The sequence below is a fragment of the Centropristis striata genome, chromosome 15, assembly GCF_030273125.1.
Source record: "Centropristis striata isolate RG_2023a ecotype Rhode Island chromosome 15, C.striata_1.0, whole genome shotgun sequence".
NCBI lineage: Eukaryota > Metazoa > Chordata > Actinopteri > Perciformes > Serranidae > Centropristis > Centropristis striata.
In genome coordinates this window covers 3104870-3131153 of record NC_081531.1, presented here as the reverse complement: position 1 = coordinate 3131153, position 26284 = coordinate 3104870, and the positions used below count along the sequence as shown (strand labels likewise).

At 36.0% G+C, this 26284-nt stretch overlaps 1 protein-coding gene across 1 annotated transcript in view; it reads right to left on the bottom strand.

Annotated features, from left to right (window-relative positions):
* Positions 1-1279: 1279 nt before the first annotated feature.
* jhy (junctional cadherin complex regulator) overlaps positions 1280-26284 on the bottom strand; it is a 35929-nt gene continuing 10924 nt past the window's right edge. Inside the window, exons 2-7 of the mRNA XM_059352100.1 lie at positions 23515-24337; positions 12196-12572; positions 10980-11238; positions 5309-5395; positions 4689-4814; positions 1280-2529 (exon numbers count right to left, since the gene is read on the bottom strand). Coding sequence (XP_059208083.1) covers positions 2335-2529; positions 4689-4814; positions 5309-5395; positions 10980-11238; positions 12196-12572; positions 23515-24337 — 1867 coding nt within the window. The 3' untranslated portion in view covers positions 1280-2334. The remainder of the gene's footprint in view (positions 2530-4688; positions 4815-5308; positions 5396-10979; positions 11239-12195; positions 12573-23514; positions 24338-26284) is intronic.

The following is a 26284-nucleotide window of genomic DNA, read 5'->3' as shown; positions in this document are numbered from 1 at the left end:
AGAAATCAGGACGAGACTGTCCTTTTTTTTCCAAAATAAAAGCCCCACAGAGTACAGGTGCATCTCAATAAATTAGAATATCATAGATCATAGAAAAGTTTATTTATGTTAGTAATTTACCTGATATTGTCCGTTTAAACCAGCAAGAAGCCAACAAGAAAAGACAAAGACTGGCCTCTTTTCAAAATAAAAGCCCCAAAGAGTACAGGTGCATCTCAATACATTAGAATATCATAGAAAAGTTTATTTATGCCAGTAATTCACCGGATATTGTCTGTTTTTAGGCAACAAGAAGGCAGCAAGAAAAGACAGACTGTCCTTTTTTCAAAATAAAAGCCCCACAGAGTACAAGTGCATCTCAATAAATTAGAATATTATAGAAAAATGTATTTATGTCAGTAATCCAGCAACAAGCCAGGCTGACAGGAAATTATGGATTTATTTACTTTTTCTAGATAAAAACCCTATAAAACAGCTGCATCGTCAAGGAAATCAGGACGAGCCTGTCCTTTTTTCAAAATAAAAGCACCACAGAGTACAGGTACATTTCAATGAATTAGAATATCATAGAAACGTTCATTTATGTCAGTGATTCACCTGATATTGTCTGTTTTTAACCAACAAGAAGCCAGCAAGAAAAGACAAAGACTGTCTTTTTTTCAAAATAAAAGCCCCACAGAGTACAGGTACATCTCAATGAATTAGAATATTATAGAAAAGTTTATTTATGTCAGTAATGTTTGTTTTTAACCAGCAAGAAGCCAGGCTGACAGGAAATTATGGATTTACTTACTTTTTCCAGATAAAAACCCTATAAAACAGCTGTATCGTCAAGGAAATCAGGACGAGACTGTCCTTTTTTCAAAATAAAAGCCCCACAGAGTACTGGTGCAGCTCAATAAATTAGAATATCATAGAAAAGTTTATTTATGTCAGTATTCCATGTGATAGTGTCTGTTAAAACCAGCAACAAGCCAGGCTGACAGGAAATTATGGATTTACTTACTTTTTTTTTTTAGAAAAAAAGCTCGATAAAATAGCTGTATCTTCACAAGGAAATCAGGACTAGACTGTCCTTTTTTTCAAAATAAAAGCCCCACAGAGTACAGGTACATCTCAATAAATTAGAATATCATAGAAACGTTTATTCATGTTAGTAATTCGCCTGATATTGTCTGTTTTTAGGCAACAAGAAGCCAGCAAGGAAAGACAAAGACTGTCCTTTTTTCAAAATAAAAGCCCCACAGAGTACAAGTGCATCTCAATAAATTAGAATATCATAGAAAAGTTTATTTATGTCAGTATTTCATGTGATAATGTCTGTTAAAACCAGCAAGAAGCCAGGCTGACAGGAAATTATGGATTTGCTTATTTTTTCAGAAAAACAACCTATAAAACAGCTGTATCTTCATGACGAGACTGTCCTTATTTCAAAATAAAAGCACCACAGAGTACAAGTGCATCTCAATAAATTAGAATATCATAGAAAAGTATATTTATGTCAGTAATTCTATTAAGAAAGGTGGAAATAACACATTATATAGATCCATTACACACAGAATGAAACATTTAATGTCTTAATTTATTTAATTTCTTCTAATTATAATAGAGAGAAGCAAGGCTTGGGGTGATGCGATATTTTCTGTTAAAACCAGCAAAAAGCTGGGCTGATCGGGCCACAGGAAATTATGGATTTACTTACGTTTTCCAGGGGGGAAAAAGCCCTATAAAATAGCTTTATCTTCACAAGGAAATCAGGAAAAGTCTGTCCCTTTTTCAAAATAAAAGCCCCACAGAGTACAGGTACATCTGAATTAATTAGAATATCATAGAAAAGTTTATTTATGCCAGTAATTCACTTGATATATAAGATATATAATAAGAACATTTTGAGAGTATTGGGACATTTAAAAATTGTACGACTTTTTCACAAAAAATACACAATATTAACAGTAACGAAGAAGCTAGCTAAGGCTACCAACATCTCAGAGAGTATCTCTTTCTATCTTTTTGTTATTATTTGGGAACATGTGGCAGAACGTATGAGGTAATGAATGTGGCGAGTTCAGTGAGACAGCACGTCCGGTTTCCTCCCACAGTCCAGAAACATGCAGCTGAGGTTACAATGGGTTTCCCGTAGGAGTGAATGAGAGCATGTATGGTTGATCGTCTCTATGTGTCAGCCCTGTGATAGACTGGTGACTATCTGAGTTTTGATAATCAGTTAAAGATGATGAGATAATGATGAATTAATGTTGTTTTCTACATCTTGGAATATAAATCTTTATTGGAAGGGTTCCATGGACTTTTTTTTAATATAAATTACACCTTGCCTCAGACAGCACGTACTTTTCTAAGCAGTGCCACGGCATGTTTTTCTTCTTCATGACGTTTTCTGAGTATTTCCAGCGAGGACAGTTCGGAGACGTCTGAACCCCCCGAGTAAGAAGCAGGTTCAGAGAGGCCTTCCGACTGGTGTCTCTGTCTCTGTACAGCAGGTTTGGCTATGGTCTTGGCGTATTCCAAGGCCTAAGATTGAAACAGAGAGAGAAATCCACGTGTTAATGTATAATTACTGCATACAAGCTGCAGGAGAAAACAGCAGTGGTCCTCCAAAAATATCAGTAAACATTCTTCCAGGCTGACTGTCAGTTCATACACTCTCAGAAATAAGGTACAGTACGAGTCCTTTTTGGTCCCCCGAGGTACAATCTACACTAATGTACCCCCTAGAGCCAATTATTGGACCTTAAGGTAACTATATCTACCTTTTTGAGGGCCCAAAAGGTACATATATGTACCCAAGTGGTAAAAGGTACATATATGTACCCAAGTGGTAAAAGGTACATATATGTACCCAAGTGGCAAAAGGTACATATGTGTACCCAAGTGGCAAAAGGTACATATGTGTACCCAAGTGGCAAAAGGTACATATGTGTAACCAAGTGGCAAAAGGTACACATATGTACCCAAGTGGTAAAAGGTACACATATGTACCCAAGTGGTAAAAGGTACAGATATGTACCCAAGTGGTAAAAGGGACATATATGTACCCAAGTGGTAAAAGGTACATATATGTACCCAAGTGGTAAAAGGGCCATATGTGTACCCAAGTGGCAAAAGGTACATATGTGTAACCAAGTGGCAAAAGGTACACATATGTACCCAAGCGGTAAAAGGTACAGATATGTACCCAAGTGGTAAAAGGTACAGATATGTACCCAAGTGGTAAAAGGGACATATATGTACCCAAGTGGTAAAAGGTACATATATGTACCCAAGTTGTAAAAGGGACATATGTGTACCCAAGTGGCAAAAGGTACATATGTACCTATATTTGTAGCCAAGTGGCAAAAGGTACATATGTGTACCCAAGTGGCAAAAGGTACATATGAGTACCCAAGTGGTAAAAGGTACAAATATGTACCCAAGTGGTAAAAGGTACAAATATGTACCCAAGTGGCAAAAGGTACATATATGTACCCAAGTGGTAAAAGGGACATATGTGTACCCAAGTGGCAAAAGGTACATATGTACCTATATTTGTAGCCGAGTGGCAAAAGGTACATATGTGTACCCAAATGGCAAAAGGTACATATGTGTAGCCAAGTGGTAAATGGTACATATATGTACCAAAGTAGCAAAAGGTACACATATGTACCCAAGTGGCAAAAGGTACATATGAGTACCCAAATGGCAAAAGGTACATATGTGTAGCCAAGTGGTAAAAGGTACATATATGTACCAAAGTAGCAAAAGGTACACATATGTACCCAAGTGGCAAATGGTACATATATGTACCAAAGTGGTAAAAGGTACATATATGTACCCAAGTGGTAAAAGGTACATATATGTACCCTTTCTTCTACATACTGGGGTACAATAGACACTCTATGTTAGGCTCTACAAATGGCAGTAGCCTAAATAATAATATGTTTAAATTATTATACTTTCTTCAGTTGTTGCTATACTTTTTAAATGTGAAGGTTTCACTGTTTCCTTAAGTATTCAGTTTAACTTCTAAACCATTTTTTGAGAAGCCTTGAAATAAGATATTTTTTTGTGAGCGGATTTGCAGGTATGAAAAATTACTAATCATCTAGTCAATATTTCCTGTTAAGATATTCACACACGGCCAATAGTGTGAAGTTGCGTTTCAAAAAATGAAGCGTTGTTTTAACATAAACCTTATCCTATACCGTCCTACTAATCAATCACTCCTACAGGATCCTGACTTAAAGTAAACACTGCATTATTAAAGATACTAATAAAGAGCACCATGCTCAATGTTTGTTTTTTGGTTTTAATTTATAGTTTTACACATGATAAATACTTGTCACATTACCAGTTGGTGGCTATATAACATATAAATAATGAACGTAAAACATTTTTTATGAGGTAATAAATCAAGTGAGAAGTTTTCTCATTTTGTATTGAAATGGATGGACCCAAATGCTTCTGCAGCCACCATCAGCACCCCCTGCTGGATTTCATGGAATAATGCAGTTTAAGGCACTTCCTGGTTTGCCTCCTGCTCAGACCAGGAGGTTGCCACTTAAACAAAAGGGCTGTAACTTAAACAGGACTCCTAATAAGTAGCTTATAGAAGGTTGACCACCAAGATTAGCTGATTGGTGGAATTATTTCATTTTATTCCTGATAGGGACCACACACACACACACACACACCTTCATCCTGGGAACTTTCTTGTCGTTGCCGTCCGGCTCCTTGGTCAGTAGAAAAGGAATCCTACTTGTGTTTAATTTCTGCTTGTGGATGACATTTGAACACAGCTTCTGTTTCATTTTCTCCACCTGAAGATGGTGAAAGAGTGACAATGAGAGAGAGAGAGAGAGAGAGAGAGAGAGAGAGAGATAGAAGCATGTTATAAAGGGGATCTAATTAACTGAGCCATTTCTCCCTTAAGGCCCTTCTCATTGTGCCACCTCCCAGCAGAGACTCTCCATGTAGCTTCAAAAAACAAACAGCCATCCATTGAGTTTGTTATCAACATTCACACTTAAGCCGTGTTTCCTTTAGGGTTAGGGTTAAGGTTAGGGTTAGTGGCCTCCGGGAAAGTCTCAGGCCACGCCTTCTCATGTATCCGCTCACTCAGTGTGTCTCCACTACGAAAAAACCAACCCAAAAATACAATTTAAAGTCTGAGAAATCACCAACTGCAGTCCAAAATCCAACATAGTACCAACCTCCAAAAACCAAGAGCCGTATAACCTAATTATATTAATCAAAACCACAAAATCTGAACAGTTTCCGTACAATTCCTGCTAATATAACACTGACTACTTACTGTGTTTTCAGTGGCGGTGTGGTCGGGACCGAAACCTTCAAGATCTAGATTCGTCTTCAACTTCTTGTAGTCTCTCAAACTGGATTCCTGAAAGAAAACGACAGAGAGAAACTTTTGATGACTTCATTGGCCTTTATTGAACTCAAATCCATTTTCTACGGCTGTCAAAATTGCACCATGGCCCAAACAATACATTCTTGACTGCAATTTAGATCAATTTTGTTACGTCTCATTGGGTTTAAATGGTGCATTAAGGGAAAACAAAAGTGTGTCTGTAACTAACATTAAATCCTGTGCATGTACTGAATATGGAGACAAAGATAAAAATAACAAAACTGACAAGATGCCATTCCTTGGTACTGACTAAATCTGGACAAATGGAGCAAAGTGACCTTATGTGCATCTATTTTAAGGGTTCTTGACATCACATGATTCATGTGAGGGGTAACTTCCTGTTTTTATATTTCATTTTTATAAAGGACCACAGGAAATTATGGATTTACTTATTTTTTTCAGAAATAAAGCCCTGTAAAATAGCTGAATCTTCACAAGGAAATCAGCACGAGACTGTCTTTTTTTTTTTCAAAATAAAAGCCCTACAGAGGACCTGTATCCTAATATGAGGCTCAGGAAGAGGCCTGTTTATTTTCAAAATAAAATCCCCCAATGGTCACTGTATTGAAACTAGAGATTGACATATTTTTTCAAAGTAAACCATAACTGTATCTTAATATTAAGCATGGGATAAAGCTTGTTTTTCAAACTAAAAGCCCCTAACTGTCACTGTATGTTAACAGAGACTTAGGGACTGAACTCATATTTTCAGAATAAAAGCCCCAGAAAGGCCCTGCGTCTTCACAGAAAGCTTTGGGTGTATAAATGTTTCCTCACAGGAAGCTCAGGGTTTTTAAACTTTTTTTAAAAAGCTTTTTTTTTTCAAGTCTTCCCATTTATTCTTTCAGCAGATATCCCCCACATGTTCCCCAACGATTTCTACGATTTCACCTTCTTTGTACACATGTACATGTACATGTAAGCCAGCATTGTGTAGAAAACTTTTAGGCTTTTAACAAACCTTAAAATATTCAACTTTTTAAAACGTTATTCAACTTTTAGAGCCAGCTCTGCAGTCTAACACCAGCGTCTCAGCATCCAGCTGTCACAGCACCGTTTCTACACAAGTTTCCTGCTCTAGTTGTAGTTGTAAAGTGCTATTATTGTTTTGTTTTGCATCTCAGTCTCTCTCTCCCTCTCAACTCTCTTCTCTCTCATATCCAACGTATTGTAATTTTATTATGTTGGTTTCCCTGGACGAACAAATGTGATATACAGTCATGGAAAAAATGATTAGACCACCCTTAAAATGTCTAGCTGATATCTAGACATTTTCCAGGGTTTTCTTGATTATGCATATATCACATCTGTAGGTCCCCAGTTGCGCTCCCTGAGGTTCTCCCACTGCCACACCTCTCGCCCTCTGAGGCAAGTTTGTGATTTTGGGTGCTATATAAATCAAATTGGTATGATACTGAAGTACATTTACAACAGGGGTCTCAAACTCAAATTACCTGGGGGCCGCTGGAGGCGATATCAAAATGACCAAAAAAAGACACAACATTTTTTTTTTTTTTAAAAAGACACAAAATACTAAATTACTTAAAAGACACAAAAATGACCAAAAAAGACACAAAATGACCAAAAAAGACACAAAATGACAGAAAGAAAACTAAATTACTTAAAAAAGAAACAAAATGACCAAAAAAAAGACACCAAATTATTTTAAAAAGACACAAAATGACCCATAAAAGACACAAAATGACCAAAATAATAAACAAAATTGCTAAAAGACAAAAAAAATTTTTTTAATTACCAAAACAAGACACAAAATTATAAAAAAAATACACAAATTTACAAAAAAGACACAAAATTATTAAAAAATACAAAAAATTATTAAAAAAGACACAAAATTACTAAAAAAAGACACAAAATTACCAAAAAGACACAAATTTATTAAAAAAGACCAAAAATTATTTAAAAAGACAAAAAATTACAAAAAAAACCTAAATTACCTAAAAGACACAACATTATTTAAAAAAGACACAAAATGACCCAAAATAATACATAAAATTACTAATAAAAAGACACAATTATATAAAAAATACACAAAAGTACAAAAAAAAAAAGGACACAGAATTACCAAAAAAGACACCAAATTATTAAACAAGACAAAAAATTATTAAAAAAGACACAAAATTATTTTAAAAAGACACAAAATTACCCAAAAAAGTAATTAAAGGGACCTTCCACACACAACACGGTAAAGAGCCATTCATATAAAACTCACATTAAACTTTCATATCAAGGTGGGGGCCACAAAATATCATCAAGAGGGCCACAATTGGCCCGCAGGCCGCCAGTTTGAGACCCATGGTTTATGTGTATGTACTGCAAAAAAGGCGTCTCTAAAAACCAGATAAAACAGTAAATCTGAGGGAAATGATCTTGCTGCATGGACAGATCATTTACCTTGACAATATTTCTTAAATTAAGATTATTAAAGCTAGAAATAAACATGTTGAACTCTTAAAGTGTGTGTGTGTGTGTGTGTGTCCCAGAGAAAGGGGAGCTAATCTTTCCAGATTTCTTACTGGCTGCTCTTCAGAAGGAGGATTTCAGTGTGTTTCAGCCGTTGGGCCTGGACTCAACAGGAGCCTTTTATTCAGCTCCTCTCCCTCCCTCTACAACCACTAAGTCACACTCATCTGCTTCATGCCGGCCACTAGGCAGCTACACTGCTTTACAAATTGAGCCTGTAATCTGGTCAGGCATGAGAGCTGACATGGTGGGAAAGATGGGGCGTCAAGGGGCGAGCCGTGTTGGACACCGCGGGATGAATATGTGAAGGCTCCAGTATGATACAAGTCTAAGCACTTAATCAGACTTCACAGCCTCTCTGGCCTCCACTTCACCCAACTGTTGGTTGATGTAACAAAAGATATGATTCACACAGAAAATAAACATGCAACACCCAATCTGTCCAGGTTTATGTCCCTGTTTCTGCCTGTTGTTGGGGACATTTCTTGTTTTGTAGTCAGTTTAGTTAGTTTCACCATATACAGTCATGGGGGAAATTATAAGACCACCTTGTTTTCTTCAGTTTGTTGTTCATTTTAATGCCTGGTACAAATAAAGGTATATTTGTTTGGACAAATATAATGATAACAACAAAAATAGCTGATAAGAGTTTAATTTAAGAGCTGATATCTAGACATTTAACATGGTTTTATTGATGATGATTTTGGTCAATGAAACCATGGAAAATGTCTAGATATCAGCTCTTAAATTAATTATTTGTCCAAACACTGGTCCATTTGTGTCTATTTTACATCTATTTTGGTCAATTTGTGTCTATTTAGATAATTATAGTCTTTTTTTGGTAATTTTTACATCTATTTTGGTCCATTTGTGTCATTTTTACATCTATTTTTGGTCAATTTGTGCCATCTTTACATCTATTTTGGTCAATTTGTGTCTATTTCGATAATTCTGTGTTGTTTTTTGATCATTTTTGCATCTATTTTTGGTCCTTCTGGTTCATTTTTGGCCATTTGTACATCTGTCTTTGGTCAATTTGTGTAATTTTACATCTAATTTGGTCAATTTTTTAATATATATAAATATAATTATCATTATATTTGTCCAAACAAATGTACCTTTAGTTGTACCAGGCATTAAAATAAACCATAAATTGAAGAAAACAAGGATGCACTAATATTTCTTCCATGACTGTAGACTTAATGAGTACAGCTAGAGGTGTTTTTGAGGCCGTCACCTGTATTTAAATATACCATGCACTTGTCTAATCTATCTCAGCTTGGCAAACCAACAAACAGGACGAAAAACGTCCAAATCATTAAATGCAAATAGGCATCTGAAGTGACCTGCACCTCACAGACTCTCTCCCTCTAATCACCTTATCCCCTAACACATGTTTAAATGGCTTTTCAGAGCCTGCAGCTCTGTGTTTTTTATAGTCATCATCTTATAGCAATTAAGTGTAGCTTAGCGGAGCTAGACAATTAACCTGATGTTTTGTGCCCTGAGTCACCAGAACACTCCTGCTGGATTAGCTGTCCCTGCATGGAGACAGCTGAGGGGATTATGGGGACTTCAAAGGGGCATTTATTTGTGTAACCTCTCGTGTTGGTGGGGGATTAAAGGGGAATGCCACTCAATTGAAGAATTCATGTGTCACTTTTGTTAGGTGCTACTGCGTAATGAGTTTCTTATTTTTCTTACTGGAAAGCAATTATTCAGTGTGTTGAGTTTCGTGGCCCTTAAACTCTGTTTAACACAGTTTAAGAATGAATGCGTTTCAAACAACTGATAGCTTGGAGTTGTTTTTTGTGTTGTTTTCTATTTTTGTGACATCCAGGATTAGATAGCATGAGTACTGATGCTGATGAAAGACACAAAATGATAGAAAAAATACTAAATTATTTAAAAAAGACACAAAATGACCAAAAAAGACACAAAATGACCCAAAAAAGACACAAAATGACCAAAATAAGACACAAAATTACAAAAAAAGACGCAATTATTTAAAAAAGAAACAAAATTACAAAAAAAAGACACAAAAATACTTTAAAAAAGACACAAGATTGACCAAAAAAAGACACAGAATTATTAAAAAAAGACACAAAATTATAAAAAAGACGCACAATTACCAAAAAAAAGACACAAAATTACCTAACATCCCGGATTGGATACCATGTGTACCGATGCTGATGAAATACAAATGTAGCTGTTCTTAAAACCTGTATCAACACTAAGTTCATATCTACGGTGGCCCTGAGAGCTCACAGCACTGCACTTTAAGAAAATACATGCAAATACACAAAACACAAGCAAACTGAGAAAACAACTTTATCAATTTGACAACACAAGCGCAGCATTTAGAAAAAGCGCTGCAAATAGACCACAACACAACAGAAGTGTTTTCAGAGGACACTTAAAAGTGATGCACACGTCTGGACACGCTTGTGATATTATCACGTTATTTCAAGATAATAATAATTTCATGTTATAACGTTATCGGCTGATCATAGCATGCTAACATTGACGGCCGATCAATAGCGTGTTAGCATTAGCGGCCGATCGATAGCGTGTTAGCGTTAGCGGGCGATCGATAGACTGCTAGCGTTAGCGGCCGATCGATAGCGTGTTAGCGTTAGCGGCCGATCGATAGCGTGTTAGCGTTAGCGTGCTAGCAAGACCAAGACCAACTCGGTGCCGTTGAGAGAGACCAACTAAAACGTGTATCATTCATTTATTTGATTTGTTTAACTGCAATGTGATTGATACGGGCTAGCGGGCTAACGCTATATATCACGTTATAACATTAAATTATCATTATCTTGAAATAACGTGATAATATCAAGCGTGTCCAGACGTGTGCATCACTTTTAAGTGTCCTCTGGAAACACTTCTGTTGTGTTGTGGTCTTTGCAGCGTTTTCTAAATGCTGCTCTTGTGTTGTCAAATTGATTAAAAGTTTTCTCAGTTTGCTTGTGTTTTGTGTATTTGCATGTGTTTTGTTAAGCTGCAGCTCTGTGAGCTCTCAGGGCCACCGTAGATTTCCCTCCTTTTAGGATACGTATGAGACACCAACCTTGTACGTGACTCTCTCCTTCAGCTGCTTCTGTCTCTCCATGTGGACCAGGTATCCGTCAGAGCTGCTTCTGTGGACGGGGCAGCTTGTGTTCACACCAGAGATCAGCTCAGGCTGTTTTCCTGTTGGTGACTGCTTTATAGGGGGCAGAACTGTGGAGGAGCCCGAGCCCAGTGGCAAAGTGGTTGTGGGTGTCCTGGGTAGGTTTTGTGACAAGGTCTGGTCCTCCCTTTCACAGGGTAACGGCCACTTTATAGCCCTGGAAAACAGAAAAGGTCAGGCTTCTAAGACGATCTGGAAAACAGCGTAATTACAACCTCAGCGTCCATCATGTGACGCCATTGGGCCCAAAGCAGGAACTAACATTGGGAAAGAGACGTCTTATATCGTTTTATACTGTATATTGCATATGTCTATGTACTTGTTGATCCTCTTATGGTGTATCAGAGTAATCTTTTTGCCCCTGTGCTAGTATTTTATATATACCACATGTGTGTTGTTATTTTCATTATTTAAGAGCTGATATCTAGCCATTTAACATGGTTTTCTTGATAATAACCAAAATCATTATCAAGACCACAGAATTATCGAAAAACACTCAAATTGACCAAAGTAGATGTAAAAATGACCAAAAACTGACACAAAATTATCGAGCTAGGAAAAAATTATTAGACCACCTTGTTTTCTTCAGTTTCTTGTTCATTTTAATTTAAGAGCTGATATCTAGACATTTAACATGGTTTTCTTGATAATGATTTTGGTAAATATTAATAAAACCATGGAAAATGTTTAGATATCACCTCTAAATTAAACTCTTATCAGCTATTTTTGTTGTTATCATTATATTTGTCCAAACAAATGTCCCTTTAGTTGTACCAGGCATTAAAATGAGAAAGAAATTAGAGAAAACAATGGTGGTCTAATCATTTTTTCACGATGAAGCACTAACAAAGGGTGTTCCTCAAGGTTCTGTGCTGGGCCCCCTTTTTTTCCTTCCATTTTACATTAATGATCCTTTTGTTGTACTGTTTTGTTGCATTAAAATGAACAAGAAATTGAAGAAAACAATGGTCTAATTTTTTTTTTGCTTTCTAAAATGTCCCCAACAACAGGCAAAAAGGCAAACATATTTTATGTGTGTATCATATCTTTTGTTTTGTTTTGTTGTTGTTTTGGTCTAATAATTTCTTCCATGACTGTATGTTGGTTATCTCACCTTTGTCTGTGGCTTCTCTCCAGGTTTCGCTGGTGAAGACGTTTTGCCCCTTCCAGAAACATCTTGGAGGACTTTTTTATATTTGTTGGTTGACATTCAGGGGACAAAACCAGATCAACTTGTGATTCAGGGCTCCAACGAGGACAACCATGAAGGGACGATAAACTGAAGATGCTGTCTGGGCTCTTCTGTCCAAACAAGGGGAGGAGGTGGGCTAAAGGGTGGAGGTTGATGTTGAGGTGGATGGAGGAGAGTGGAGGTTTCTTCTGATAATCTGTCTGAGGAACAGCAGCTGGTAGAGAGATCACACTGTCTCCACTCTCTCTTGTTTCTGTCTCTTTCTTCTGGGCTTTCCTCCCTCCGCTGATCTGGCTGACCTGACGGGGTTAGAGGAGAGTTAGTAGTTTGAGAGGAGCATTTTTTCATCAGATGACCAAAATGACCCAAAAAAGACACAAAATGACCAAACAAAGACACAAATTACCTAAAAAGACACACAATTATTACAAAAAGACACAAAATGACCCAAAACATACACAAAATGACAAAAAAAATACTCAAAATGACAGAAAAAAAACCTAAATTACTTAAGAAGACACAAAATTATTACAAAAGACACACAATTACAAAAAATAGACAAAATGACAGAAAAAAACCTAAATTACTTTAAAAAGACACAAAATTACCTAAAAAGACACAAAATTATTACAAAAAGACACAAAATGAACAAAAAAAGACACAAAATAACTAAAATAAAGACACAAAATGACAGAAAAAAAAATAACTTACTTAAAAAGACACAAAATTATTACAAAAACAAAAAAATATTGCAAAAAGACACACAATTACCAAAAAAGGCACAAAATTATTAAAGAAAGACACAAAATGACAAAAAAATACACAAAAAGACTTAATTACTTAAAAAAGACACAGAATTACAAAAAAAAGACACAAAATTATTTTTTAGAAGACACAAAATTACTAAAAAAAAGACACTAAATTATTAAAAAAGACAATTTTTTTTTTTTAAAAGATACGAAATTAACCAATAAATAATTTAAAAAAATAACCAAATTGACCAAAATAGGCGTAAAAATGACCAAAAATGACACAAAATTATCGAAATAGACACAAATTGACCAAAACTACAGGAAAAAATGATTACACCACCGTTGTTTTCCTCAATTTCTTGTTCCTGGTACAACTAAGGGTACATTTGTTTGGAAAAATATAATGATAACAACTAAAAATAGCTGATAAGAGTCATCAGAGTTATTCTGTCTTGATGATATTTAGAGACTTCTGTGACTTTTTTCTGCGTTTCTGTGACATATGCAAACATGCAGCGTCTACCTTCACCAGCACAAAGCATCAAGTCCAAATCTACCAATTCACACATAAAAAAGACAACAAGAGACAAACACGGCTTGTAAATAAGAGGAACAATCCTCTCCCAAGTGTAAAAGGGGCCGGAGCTCTTCTTTGCATGATCTCACCAAATTATATAGCAGGAGCTCCATAAGCGAGAGTCTCCTGCATCTAATGCTGCTGATTTAGCAAACATCAGCTTTGCCCATTCCACTGGGAAAATATTTATTCTCATTTGCTTGGCAGCATCAAGGTGGCTTCTCAAGTGCTCAAAATAATAATGCTTCCCCCCAATCCGCTCTTATTTCTCTCTCCGGCTCCACTCTTTTTATTTTTTCAGATCATCTCTGGCAGCAGCAGCAGCACTGCTTGTCTCCACATTCCCTAAAGTCAATTAGAAGCCAAGATGCTAGTGTCCCCACGGTGCAGCTGCGTGGTGGGCCCAAACTGGATTTCACTAGATGTTACAAAATACAGTTTGGGCTGGTATGTCAACCAATGAGAAGAACACCAGTGTCCAACCATGAACTCTAGTCTCTTCAGCTCTGAGTCTGAACCGTCCTCCTGACTTCCATCGCTGGATATTTTGTGTCTTTTTGTGTCTTTTTTTTTTTAGTAATTTTGCGTCTGTTTTAGTCACTTTGTGTCTTCTTCTGTGTTTTTTTGGTCATTTTGTCTTCTCATTTTGTGTCTTTTTTTGGTCGTTTTGTGTCTTTTTGTGTCTTTTTTAGTCATTTTGTGTCTTTTTTGGTCATTTTGAGTATATTTGTGTCTTTTTTAGTTATTTTGTGTCTTTTTTTATCATTTTGTGTCTTTTTTTGTCATTTTGTGTCTTTTTGTTTCTTTTTCTGGTCATTATGTGTCTTTTTTTGGTCGTTTTGTGTCTTTTTTAGTCATTTTGTGTCTTTTTTGGTCATTTTGTGTCTTTTTTTGTCATTTTGTCCTTTTTTGTGTCATTTTGTGTCTTATTTTTGTTATTTTGTGTCTTTTTTTAGTCATTTTGTGTCTTTTTTTGTCACTTTGTCTTTTTTGTGTCATTTTGTGTCTTATTTTAGTTCTTTTGTTTCTTTTTTTTAGTTATTTTGTGTCTTTTTTAGTCATTTTGTCTTTTTTTTGGTCATTTTGTGTCTTTTTTAGTCCTTTAGTCCAACATAAAATGTGATTTAGAATCTTTTTTTTTAACTTTCAAAACACTATCATGCTCAATAAAGAATTTTAAATGTGTCAAATGTGACCAAAGGTGTCAAATCTAACATATAAGAGGGTTCCATCCAGTTCTATCATTTGATACTAAATCTATTTGAGCTTGTCTCCAGTTTTACTTGGTATATCATCATCAAACTGAAACTGGCCTCATGGAGTTTACAGCCAGAACTTTAGAGGTAAATGTACAGTAGGGCTCCACGCTGCTTTGTTTTCTAGTCTGATGGAGTCAACAAGTCTGGATTATTTGGAGCTCCAGGACACTCCACAGGGTTAAAACTATATTTTTTCTGTCAGTGTAAACTGGGAACTGAAGCGTTTACTGAAGCCATTAAAACCCTTCACAATAAAAGCCCCTCATAGTATCAATACTGCATCCATCACTATCAATGCTAGTCCTAATGGACCACATCATATTAAATCAATTTACTGCTTCAGTTTTTTTTCCTAATGTAGCCGTTTGTGACATGGGAATATGTTGAGTTAATGCTGTAATGAAAATCATTGAGTTGGGTCCAGGACTCCCCTCGGTGACAGAGGAGCGTCTGTGGTGGTCGATGGCATCGACGGGCTGAAGACTTTTTCACTCAATGCCTCCGATTCTGTCACTTTGAATAGGTGAAGGTCACCAGGAGTGAGTGGATCCACTAGTAACAGAGCCATCAATACGTGTGTTTGTGATTAGGGCTGAGATGTTGATAATATGCTGAGAAGAATTCAGGGCACTGCTGGAGAAACCACCTAAACATTATGGAATATGGAAGCTATGATCCTTTATAGCTCTATTGCAGGGCTCTTAAACTCTAATTACCTGGGGGCCGCTGGGGGCAGTATCAAAATGACCAAATTATTTTTTTAAAAGACACAAAATTACTGAAAAAACACTAAATTGCTTAAAAAAGACACAAAATGACCACAAAATACACAGAATTACCAAAAAAGACACAAAATTATTTTTTTAAAAGACACAAAATTACCAAAAGAGACACAAAGTGACAGAAAAAAAACAAAATTACTTAAAAAAGAAACAAAATGAGCAACAAAAGACACAAAATTATTTTAAAAAGACACAAAATGACCCAAAAAAGACACAAGATTACTAAAAAAAGACACAAAATTATTTAAAAAAGACACAAAATTATTCAGATCATAAACATTGTGATCGTGAATTAACCAGCATCACTAACTGTGTACAGAGTGTCTGGTGCTTGTTGTAAACAAACAGACATCGCTAAGTGAACACCTCCTGCAGCAGCAGCACATACACACTGTACTGCTACAGAGCTAACTGTTAGCCTGTTAGCACATACACACTGTACTGCTACAGAGCTAACTGTTAGCCTGTTAGCACATACACACTGTACTGCTACAGAGCTAACTGTTAGCCTGTTAGCACATACACACTGTACTGCTACAGAGCTAACTATTAGCCTGTTAGCACATACATACTGTACTGCTACAGAGCTAACTGTTAGCCTGTTAGCAATTTGCAGACTGGACGCTAAGGGGTTAACATCCCCTCTGGCTCTGCAGCTGGGAGAGACTGCTGCAGGAGGACTGTGCCGCTTCGACTCCTTCCTCCTTCTTAACGAAGAAGAAGAGTAAGAAGGAGTCTCCAAAAGTCTCCAATAACAACAGAAAAAGTCGTTGGATTTGTCAAAGTCGCTAAATATAGCAACGAAGTAGCTAAGTTGGCAACACTGCTTCGCCGGCTTTTACAAATGGCGTTTGTTGTTGTTTATTGTTTTATTTGGATCCCGAGCTATTCTTCCTGGGGTCCGACATATAATATACAGTACATACAACTTAAATTAAAACAAACTTAAATAATTACCAATGGGAATAGTGAAGAAAAAAGAAACAAAACAAAAGAAAAAAAGAAAAGAAAAGAAAAGAAAAGAACATCATAAATAAAACCAAGAATATAAAAGATAGCAAATCTTCGTTGTGGCGTTGTTTGGAGTGGCTAATCCAGATGGTGTGAAAAGTAGTTATGAAGCTAAGGCTCTCTCCCTTTCAACATTATTAGCCAGAAAGCTAATTTTACAGTCTTGGAAATCTGAAAGGGCTCCTACATTTGAAATGTGGTTGAGAGAGCTGGGAAATATATTACACTTGGAGAAAATCAGGTATATCATATCTGCTAAAGAGGATGTCTTTTTTTAAAATCTGGCAACCTTTTCTTGATTTAATGTCTAATAACTAAATTAGTGCTATTCTATTGCTGTGCCATTTATGTTATACCCTTGTTTTGTTTGTCTCATGTCAAAAACTCTGTCAAAAAAAAAAAAAAAAACATGTATTGTTCTGTGTAGCTCCACCAACTATCTCTAATTTGTATATATTTTTCTGTTATGAAAACAATAAAAATAAATACACAAAAAAATCTTCGTTGTGGCGTATAGTGCTACGTCACATCCTGCTTAGCGTTCTATCCAATCAGCAACCAGGCTTTTTCAGGGGAGAAAAACGGCCATGCTCTTCTACAGAGACTAAAAAAGTCCTGACAAAAGTCCGCTCCGGATGGCTCATATTCAAATTAGGGGCGTTTCGGCGAGTGAGACCCGCCTCATTCTGGGTATATTGGGCGGTAGTGGAAACAGCCCTACTGTGGTCTTGGTGTTGAGGGTTTAGGTGGTCTTGACTCCAACAGTGCAGCCGTTTCCAGCCCAGCAGCCTGTGTGGGTGACTGCTATATGTCCAGTGTACACACAGACACTATTCTGCCTGCCGCTGCCTTTGTCACCCATTATAAACATCCCAATCAGTTGGGGCAAATGATCCAGCCCGTATTGCGTTTTGAGCATGGTAAGCTGTGTAATATCTTTTTTACTAAATTGGGAAGGCTCGTAATTGCTTCTCTGCGAGACGGTGTCACAACAAAGTCTGACAATTGGAGCAAGCTGTATTAGCTGCTATACCCGGGAAACATCTGCTTTTCTCAATGAAGACTTCAAAGGGGGCTGTGGATCTTGAATTGCATTTAGCCGCTATTGTGGCCGGCCCAGGTAATCTTGATTAGGTGTTTAGACTGAGGCAGGGTATACAGTGGCAGAGAGCTCCCCAGAGCTTTGGTCTAAAGCTATTAAAAGATTGTACATTATGTTGCCCTGGCTTTGAAGTAAGGGCCTGAAAGAGGAGTAGGGACTCTAAGGGGTGAGTGCAATAGCAGAAGATTGATCTGCTACTTCTGTCTTTATCAAAGGAGGCCCGAGCCCCGTGAAACCAATCATCGCTGCCGCCACTCTGCCACTTGGCCGAGCTAAACATTTGCTGCATTAGGAGATTGTGTGCATTTAATAACATGTCTAATTATCACAAGTTGCCTTCAGATGGCTGCACTCTGCAAATGACTAAATGGGCTGTTTTAAAGGGCCGGTAACAACTGACTTGTCTGGACTCGTATTGATTTTGTGGAACTGATGCGATTTGTTTATGGAGCGTTGTGATGTTTTGGCTCGGGACGAGGAAGGAAAGGAAAGGAAAGGAGGAACCGTCTGGGATTCCTCATTATTAAAAGTTCTGACGTTGATACAAAAATGTCTCAGTGAAGGTAAATTATATATTTATATATTTACACTATTGTTTTAATGCATACAATGGCACTAAGTTGATGGTGCAGTGAATGAATGACACTATGTCATGGACAAGATATGGACATACTTTTCAGAGGCCAACATTTCCATATTACATATTAAACTTTTTAAAATTGGTCTTTTGTAATTTTTAGTCATTTTGTGTGTTTTTGTGTGTTTTTTAGTTATTTTGTGTCTTTTTTAGTCATTTTGTGTCTTTTTTTAGTCATTTTGTGTTTTTTTTTAGTTATTTTGTGTCTTTTTTTTTTGGTCTTTTTGTGTCTTCTTCTGTGTTTTTTTTGGTCATTTTGAGTCTAAGATACAGCCTGAATATACTAAGTGCTGAGATGATGAGAATGTATCTTGTTATTTACTATTTATTATGCTTTTTTTTATGAGTCCAGTACGTGAGTGCATTGAATTTCGTTGTATTTCTGTGCAATGACAAATAAATCTAATCTAAATATAACACAATTAACACCATGTAGAGTGATTTTATGTTGATTTTATGTTGGGTTTTTTTGTTTTTATTTGTATACATGCATATTTTATTTTGTGCCGGCAGTACATTTTACATTTTATTTTATTTATTGTTATCCTATTTTTTATTTATTTTATCTTATTGCATTTTACTGTTCTATTGTTTACTACATCTCTTTGTATTGTGTTATTTGTTTATTTATTGTTTGTGCAGCACTTTGGAAACCTTGTGTTTGCTATAATTGTTCTATATAAATAAAGTGGATTGGATTGGATTATCATGTTACTTCTTTGATCCTTAATGTTTCATTTAGTATGTGCCAAGGTCATAATAGTTTTGGATTTTTCATTAGTCTTAGTTTTAATTTCATTGTGATTTTTTGTTTTCAAATTCGGTTACTTTTAATTAGTTTTACAGCAGGGGTCTTAAACTCAAATTACCTGGAGGCCGCTGGAGGCAGTATCAAAATGACCAAAAAAAGACACAAAATGACTAAAAAAAGACACAAAATTACAAAAAAAAAAAGACATAAAATGGCAGGAAAAAAACTAAATTACTTATTTAAAAAAGACACAAAATGACCAAAAAGACACAAAATTAAATTTATTTTTTTTTTTTTAAAAGACACAAAATGACAATAAAAAAAATAAATTACTTTAAAAAAAGATACAAAATGACCAAAAAAAGACACAAAATTATTAGAAAAAGACAAAATGTCTTTTTTTGGTCATTTTGTGTCTTTTTTTTTGGTCATTTTGTGTCTTTTTTTAGTCATTTTGTGTCTTTGTAAGTTATTTTGTGTCTTTTTTTTGTCATTTTGTGTCTAAGATACAGCCTCAACCAAGTATTGAGTCATATAGATGGTCATACTTTTCAGAGGCCAACATTTACATATTACATATTAAACTTTTTAAAATTGGTCTTTTGTAATTCTCTCAAACCTGTAATTGTCTTTTGAGATATTCATTAAATGTGATACAAATTGCATGTTTATTGAGTCTCGGCGTGCTTTTTCTCAGCCACCATGTTAATCTCAACATCTATCATGTTTTGAGTCTATTCCTGAAATGACTTACGACTGGCTCCTTTAAGTGGATGCATTATACAGTTGTGGTAACATATCTAAGACATTGTGTGTCTTTTTTAGTCATTTTGGGCCTTTTTTAGTCATTTTGTGTCTTTTTTTTTGGTCATTTTGTGTATTTTTTTAGTCATTTTGTGTCTTTGTAAGTTATTTTGTGTCTTTTTTTAGTAATTTTGTGTCTTTTTAAGTTATTTTGTGTCTTTTTTTAGTAATTTTGTGTCTTTTTTTAGTAATTTTGTGTCTTTTTAAGTTATTTTGTGTCTTTTTTTAGTAATTTTGTGTCTTTTTTTAGTAATTTTGTGTCTTTTTTTAGTCATTTTGTGTCTTTTTTTAGTCATTGTGTGTCTTCTTTTAGTAATTTTGTGTCTTTTTTTAGTCATTTTGTGTCTTTTTTTTGTCATTGTGTGTCTTCTTTTAGTAATTTTGTGTCTTTTTTTGTCATTTTGGGTCTTTATAAGTCATTTTGTGTCTTTTATTTTGGTCATTTTGTGTCTTTATAAGTCATTTTGTGTCTTTTTTTTGGTCATTTTGTGTCTTTTTGTGTCTTTTTTAGTTATTTTGTGTCCTTTTTTTTTGATCATTGTTTGTCTTCTTCTGTGTTTTTTTGGTCATTTTGTCTTCTGAGCCTCATATTAAGATACAGCTCCAACCAAGTATTGAGTCAATTAATTAATTCTCTCAAACCTGTAATTGTCTTTTGAGACACTGAATGTTAGATATTCATTAAATGTGATACAAATTGCATGTTTATTGAGTCTCGGCGTGCTTTTTCTCAGTCACCATGTTAATCTCAACATCTATCATGTTTTGAGTCTATTCCTAAAATGACTTACGACTGGCTCCTTTAAGTGGATGCATTATACAGTTGTGGTAACATATCTAATCCTACGATAAAACAGGAAATAGACGACATGCAAATGAGTGCCCTTTCTTTTGTGCCCTATGTCCCCCATTAAGTAAGACAAGTCTTCGGGGAGACAGGCCAATGGAAAACTAATAAGCGAATTCAGAGGGAAATGACAAAACCCAAGGGTTCCAGAGAGGGAAAGGCTCTGGCTCTGTTTACCGTAGCACAAAGCTAACGGCTCTTGACTATGTAAATGGTGATGATATGAGACATTGTAGAGGGCCGGGGCTCAGATGGTTGGGGGTATTATAGTCAGCAAACAGTCTTGTGGCCCAGCAAATGGGGAATACGGGCCATCCCGACCAATTAGGCCAATGTGCCAGGTGCAGCGATGTCTAAGAGCCTATTGGTAACCATGCGTCTCTGATGTTGTTGTTGTTGTACAGATCAATTCATAATAAGCACTGCATAGCCAGACATGGCCCTTTTCACATAGTGGAGAAGAAGGCAGATGAAAACAGCGATGCCCCTCTAGCAAATTAATTTTCCAGACTGGGTCAGGGGGAAAAACATCATAGGATATTCTCTTAGTTGTCTGAGATAACAATAAAAGCATATACATACCAATGATTCTACTTGGTTCGTACAGAAGGGAATAAAAAACAAAGATGCAAACAATACTGCCCAATAATAACGTCTTAAGCAGGGGTCTCAAACTCTAATTACCTGGAGGCAGTATCAAAATGACCAAAAAAAGACAAAAATTACTAAAAAAAAAACGACACAAAATGACAGAAAAAACTAAATTACTTAAAAAAGACACAAAATGACCAAAAAAAGACACAAACTACTAAATAACGACACAAAATGATATAAAAAACCTAAATTACTTAAAAAAGACACAAAATGACCAAAAAAGACACAAATTACTAAATAACGACACAGAATGATAGAAAAAACCTAAATTACTTAAAAAAGACACAAAATGACAAAAAAGACACAAATTACAAAAAAACGACACAAAATGACAGAAAAAAAATAAATTACTTAAAAAAGACATAAAATGACCAAAAAAGACACAGATTTACCAAAAAAGACTCAAAATTATTTTAAAAAGGACACAAAATTACCAAAAAAAGACACAGAATTACCAAAAAAAGACAAAATTACCAAAAAAAGACGCAGAATTACCAAAAAAGACACAAAATTATTAAAAACAGACACAAAATGACACAAAAAAAGACAAAATCACCAAAAAAGACAAAAAATTACTAAAAAAACACCCAAAATTGTTTAAAAAAGACACAAAATTACGAAAACAAGCAACAAGTTTACCAAAAAAAGCCTTCCACCTTCCACACACAACACGGTAAAGTGCCATTCATATAAAACTCACATTAAACTTTCATATCAAGGTGGGGGCCACAAAATATCGTCACGAGGGCCACAATTGGCCCGTGGGCCGCCAGTTTGAGACCCCTGGTCTCAAGGATCTGAATCATCTTTTCCACAGTGAATCTCCTGCACTAAGCCACTTTTCTGAAACTTAATACAGATTTCTGGCAGAATAGCACAAACAGGCCCCATGACCTGTTTATAACATCTCAGTACTGTTAGTGAATGTATCCAGGGTTCAATAGATTCACTCACTGTAAGACATACTACCATACTACCATCACTACTGCTTTGCTACTATTACAAAAGCTATATTTACCGTCTAAAATACACAACAAATACCAAATACCTCAGTCATAACTACAGCCAGAAGCTGCCTTGTTCCTTTCCAAATCTAACAACCTGTATTGTAAAAGAAATTGTTTTAAATTTGGGTATTTCCTGCAGTCTGACCCCAGTTAAACATAATCTCAACCCTGTGGAGTGTCCTGGAGCTCCAAATAATCCAGACTTGTTGCCTCCATCAGACTAGAAAACAAAGCAGCGTGGAGCCCTACTGTAAATTTACCTCTAAAGTTCTGGCTGTAAACTCCATGAGGCCAGTTTCAGTTTGATGATGATATACCAAGTAAAACTGGAGACAAGCTCAAATAGATTTAGTATCAAATGATAGAACTGGATGGAACCCTCTTATATGTTAGATTTGACACCTTTGGTCACATTTGGAACATTTACAATTCTTTATTGAGCATGATAGTGTTTTGAAAGTAAAAAAAGATTCAAAATCACATTTTATGTTGGACTAAATGACTAAAAAGACAGAAAAAGACCAAAAAGACACACAAAATGACCAAAAAGACCATAAAAGACATAAAATGAGGAGACAGAATGACCAAAATAAACACAGAGGACACAAAATAACTAAAAAAGACACAACAACGGACACAAAATGACCAAAAAAGACACAAAATGGCAAAAAAAAGACACGAAATGACCAAAAAGACACAAAATGACCAAATAAAGACACAAAATGACCAAAAAAAGACACAACATAACTAAAAAAGACACAACAACAGACACAAAATGACCAAAAAAGACAAAAAATGACGAAAAGACATGAAAAGGATTGAAAAGGATAGCCCTATAAGACTCCATAGAGTTAAACCTAATCTTAAGACCTGCAGGCGTAACAATGGCTGAGCAGCCCAGGAGTCATTACCAATGTTAGTGCAGCTCCTGCTGTCTGCTTCTGTAACTGCAACCTGTTCCACCAGAGGTCCTGTCTAACTAACAGAGGCCATTACAGACAGCGCTCTGTGTCTGAGAGTCTGATATCACATTGCAAATATCCAAAAGACGTACTCACCTGATGGACACTAGGAGGCGTGTCCTGCTTCCCAGCATGCACCCTGACGTAGGAGCCGCCTTTGGTTGCGTTGCGGCCCAGCGTTATTTTGTTGCGTTCTACTATGTCCTCATTCGGTCTGTCTAGCTTTTTGTTCAATAAAACCTTGGGACATGTGGATGTGCTCATTTGCTGTACTTGCTGAACTTGCTGTATTTGCTGTGCTTGCTGTACTTGCTGCACTTTCTGCACGTGCTGTATTTGCTGTACTTGCTGTGCTTGCTTTACTTGCTGTATTTGCTGTGCTTGCTGTACTTGCTGTATTTGCTGTGCTTGCTGTATTTGCTGTACTTGCTGTTCCTGCAGGTAGTAGCTCTGGAAGTCTTTAATGTACATAGTGTGTAAATCCTCGGTCAGCTCATGGAACCGAGCGTTGTCGGAGATATTTTTAGTCTTCTTTCCGAATCCTTTCCGCAAACTTTTGTTAAAGTTTTTATTGACAGTGCAGGACGGCTGTGATTGGCCGGTCTCTGGTGGTCTAGATGCTGGTGAGCTGGTCTGACCGTCCTGTGGGTGGAGGCAGTACGGCTGGTGGGACTCACTGGCGGCCATACGAGGACTCGTCATGGCAGCTGGACTCGTGTCAACGATGTATCTGTATCCTCCTCTTAGAACCAGTCTTTGTCCGTCACCATGACACTGACTTGGTTTCTTGTTGGGGTCTTGGTAGAACTCGCCAACAGAAGAGCGTGGACTCTGGTTGAAGTAGGCGGCGCCCCGTAGGGTGGTCCTCCAGTTGGGGTCATAGCGGAGACCAGAGTAGGCGTCATCAGGGAGCAGCTGGCTGCAGGTTAAAGAAACACAATGGTGATTGTTAGAAATAATCTGTGGTTCTGTTTCTGGAGTCCATGAAAGCGCCGGAGCACGACACCTCATGACGTTGAAACGTAGAAACGTTCAGCAGCATGGAGCTGCTGTCAGCTGAACTCTAAAGTTTTGGCTTTTCCATCTCACATTAACCCTCTAGAGTCATTTTGTTTCTTTTTAAAGTAATTTAGGGTCATATTGTGTCTTTATTAAAATAATTTTGTCTTTTTTAGTAATTCTTTGTATTTTTTGGTCATTTTGTGTCTTTTTTTAGTAATCTTGTGTCTTTTTTTGGTCATTTTGTGTATTTTTTGGTCATTTTGTGTCTTTTTTAAAGTAATTTAGTTCTTTTCTGTCATTTTGTGTCCTTTTTGTAATTTTGTGTCTTTTTAAAGTAATTTAGTGTTTTTTTCAGTCATTTTCTGGTAATTTTGTGTCGTTTTTGGTCATTTTGTGTCTTTTTTTACAGTAATTTTGTGTCTTTTTTGTCATTTTGTGTCTTTTTTAAGTAATTTAGGTTTATTTTCTGTCATTTTGTGTCTTGTTTTTAGTAATTTTGTGTCTTTTTTGGTCATTTTGATACTCCCTCCAGCGGCCCCCAGGTAATTTGAGTTTGAGACCCCTGCATTACAGTAATGAAATTGTGAATCAAAAATATGTTTAAAAACATAGAAAACACAAAACAATGAATTATGCCTCATTATGACTATATTGTCCATTCATATAAAAGTGAAATATAGTTTAATAAAGTATGTCCTTATAATCCTCTCAGACAGAACTTAGTCTGGCTCCATGAGGATCTGTGGGTCCGTTTCCAGACGACATTGTTTCAGAGGGAAATGACTGTGACACGTTGTAACAAAAGGCTTCATTTTATTGTGGCGAGGCAGCGAAACACACTCATCATCTCCTCATCTATTTTTAAGATGATCTAAAAATCTATTTATTCATTTTTTGGTCATTATGTGTCTTTTTTTTAGTAATTTTGTGTCTTTTTTTGGTCATTTTGTGTCTTTTTTTAAAGTAATTTTGTGTCTTTTTTGTAATTTTGTGTCTTTTTTAAGTAAATTTAAATTTAGTTTTTTTCTGTCATTTTGTGTCTTTTTTTGTAATTTTGTGTCTTTTTTTGGTCATTTTGTGTCTTTTTAAAGTAATTTAGTGTTTTTTCAGTCATTTTCTGGTAATTTTGTGTCGTTTTTGGTCATTTTGTGTCTTTTTTTACAATAATTTTGTGTCTTTTTTTGTCATTTTGTGTCTTTTTTAAGTAATTTAGGGTTTTTTCCTGTCATTTTGTGTCTTGTTTTTAGTAATTTTGTGTCTTTTTTTGGTCATTTTGATACTGCCTCCAGCGGCCCCCAGGTAATTTGAGTTTGAGACCCCTGCATTACAGTAAATCAAAAATATGTTTAAAAACATAGAAAATATTATTTTAACACAAAACATTATGCCTTATATGTACCTCATTATGAAATATAGTTTAATAAAGTATGTCCTTATAATCCTCCCAGACAGAACTTAGTCTGGCTCCATGAGGATCTGTGGGTCCGTTCCCAGACGACATTGTTTCAGAGTAAAATGACTGTGACACGTTGTAACAAAAGGCTTCATTTTATTGTGGCGAGGCAGCGAAACACACTCATCATCTCCTCATACGAGCCTTTTCACACGCTGCTGCATAGTTTACAAACCCAACGGGCGTTTCTCATTCAGCCAAAAGATTCCTATTCAAACAACTCCATTCTTCCCTCTTATCTGTATTTTACACCAACCTGACGTGAAATATTGTAAAAAGGATATTCAACTATAGGCTTTTTTCTCTTTTTTTTTTCCAATCTCCCATTCAGTGTTTGGATAATATTTGACGGGCTTTTGTATTCCAGGTGTGTGTATGTGGTGTGGCAGATATGAGGCTGTGGTGTTTCTG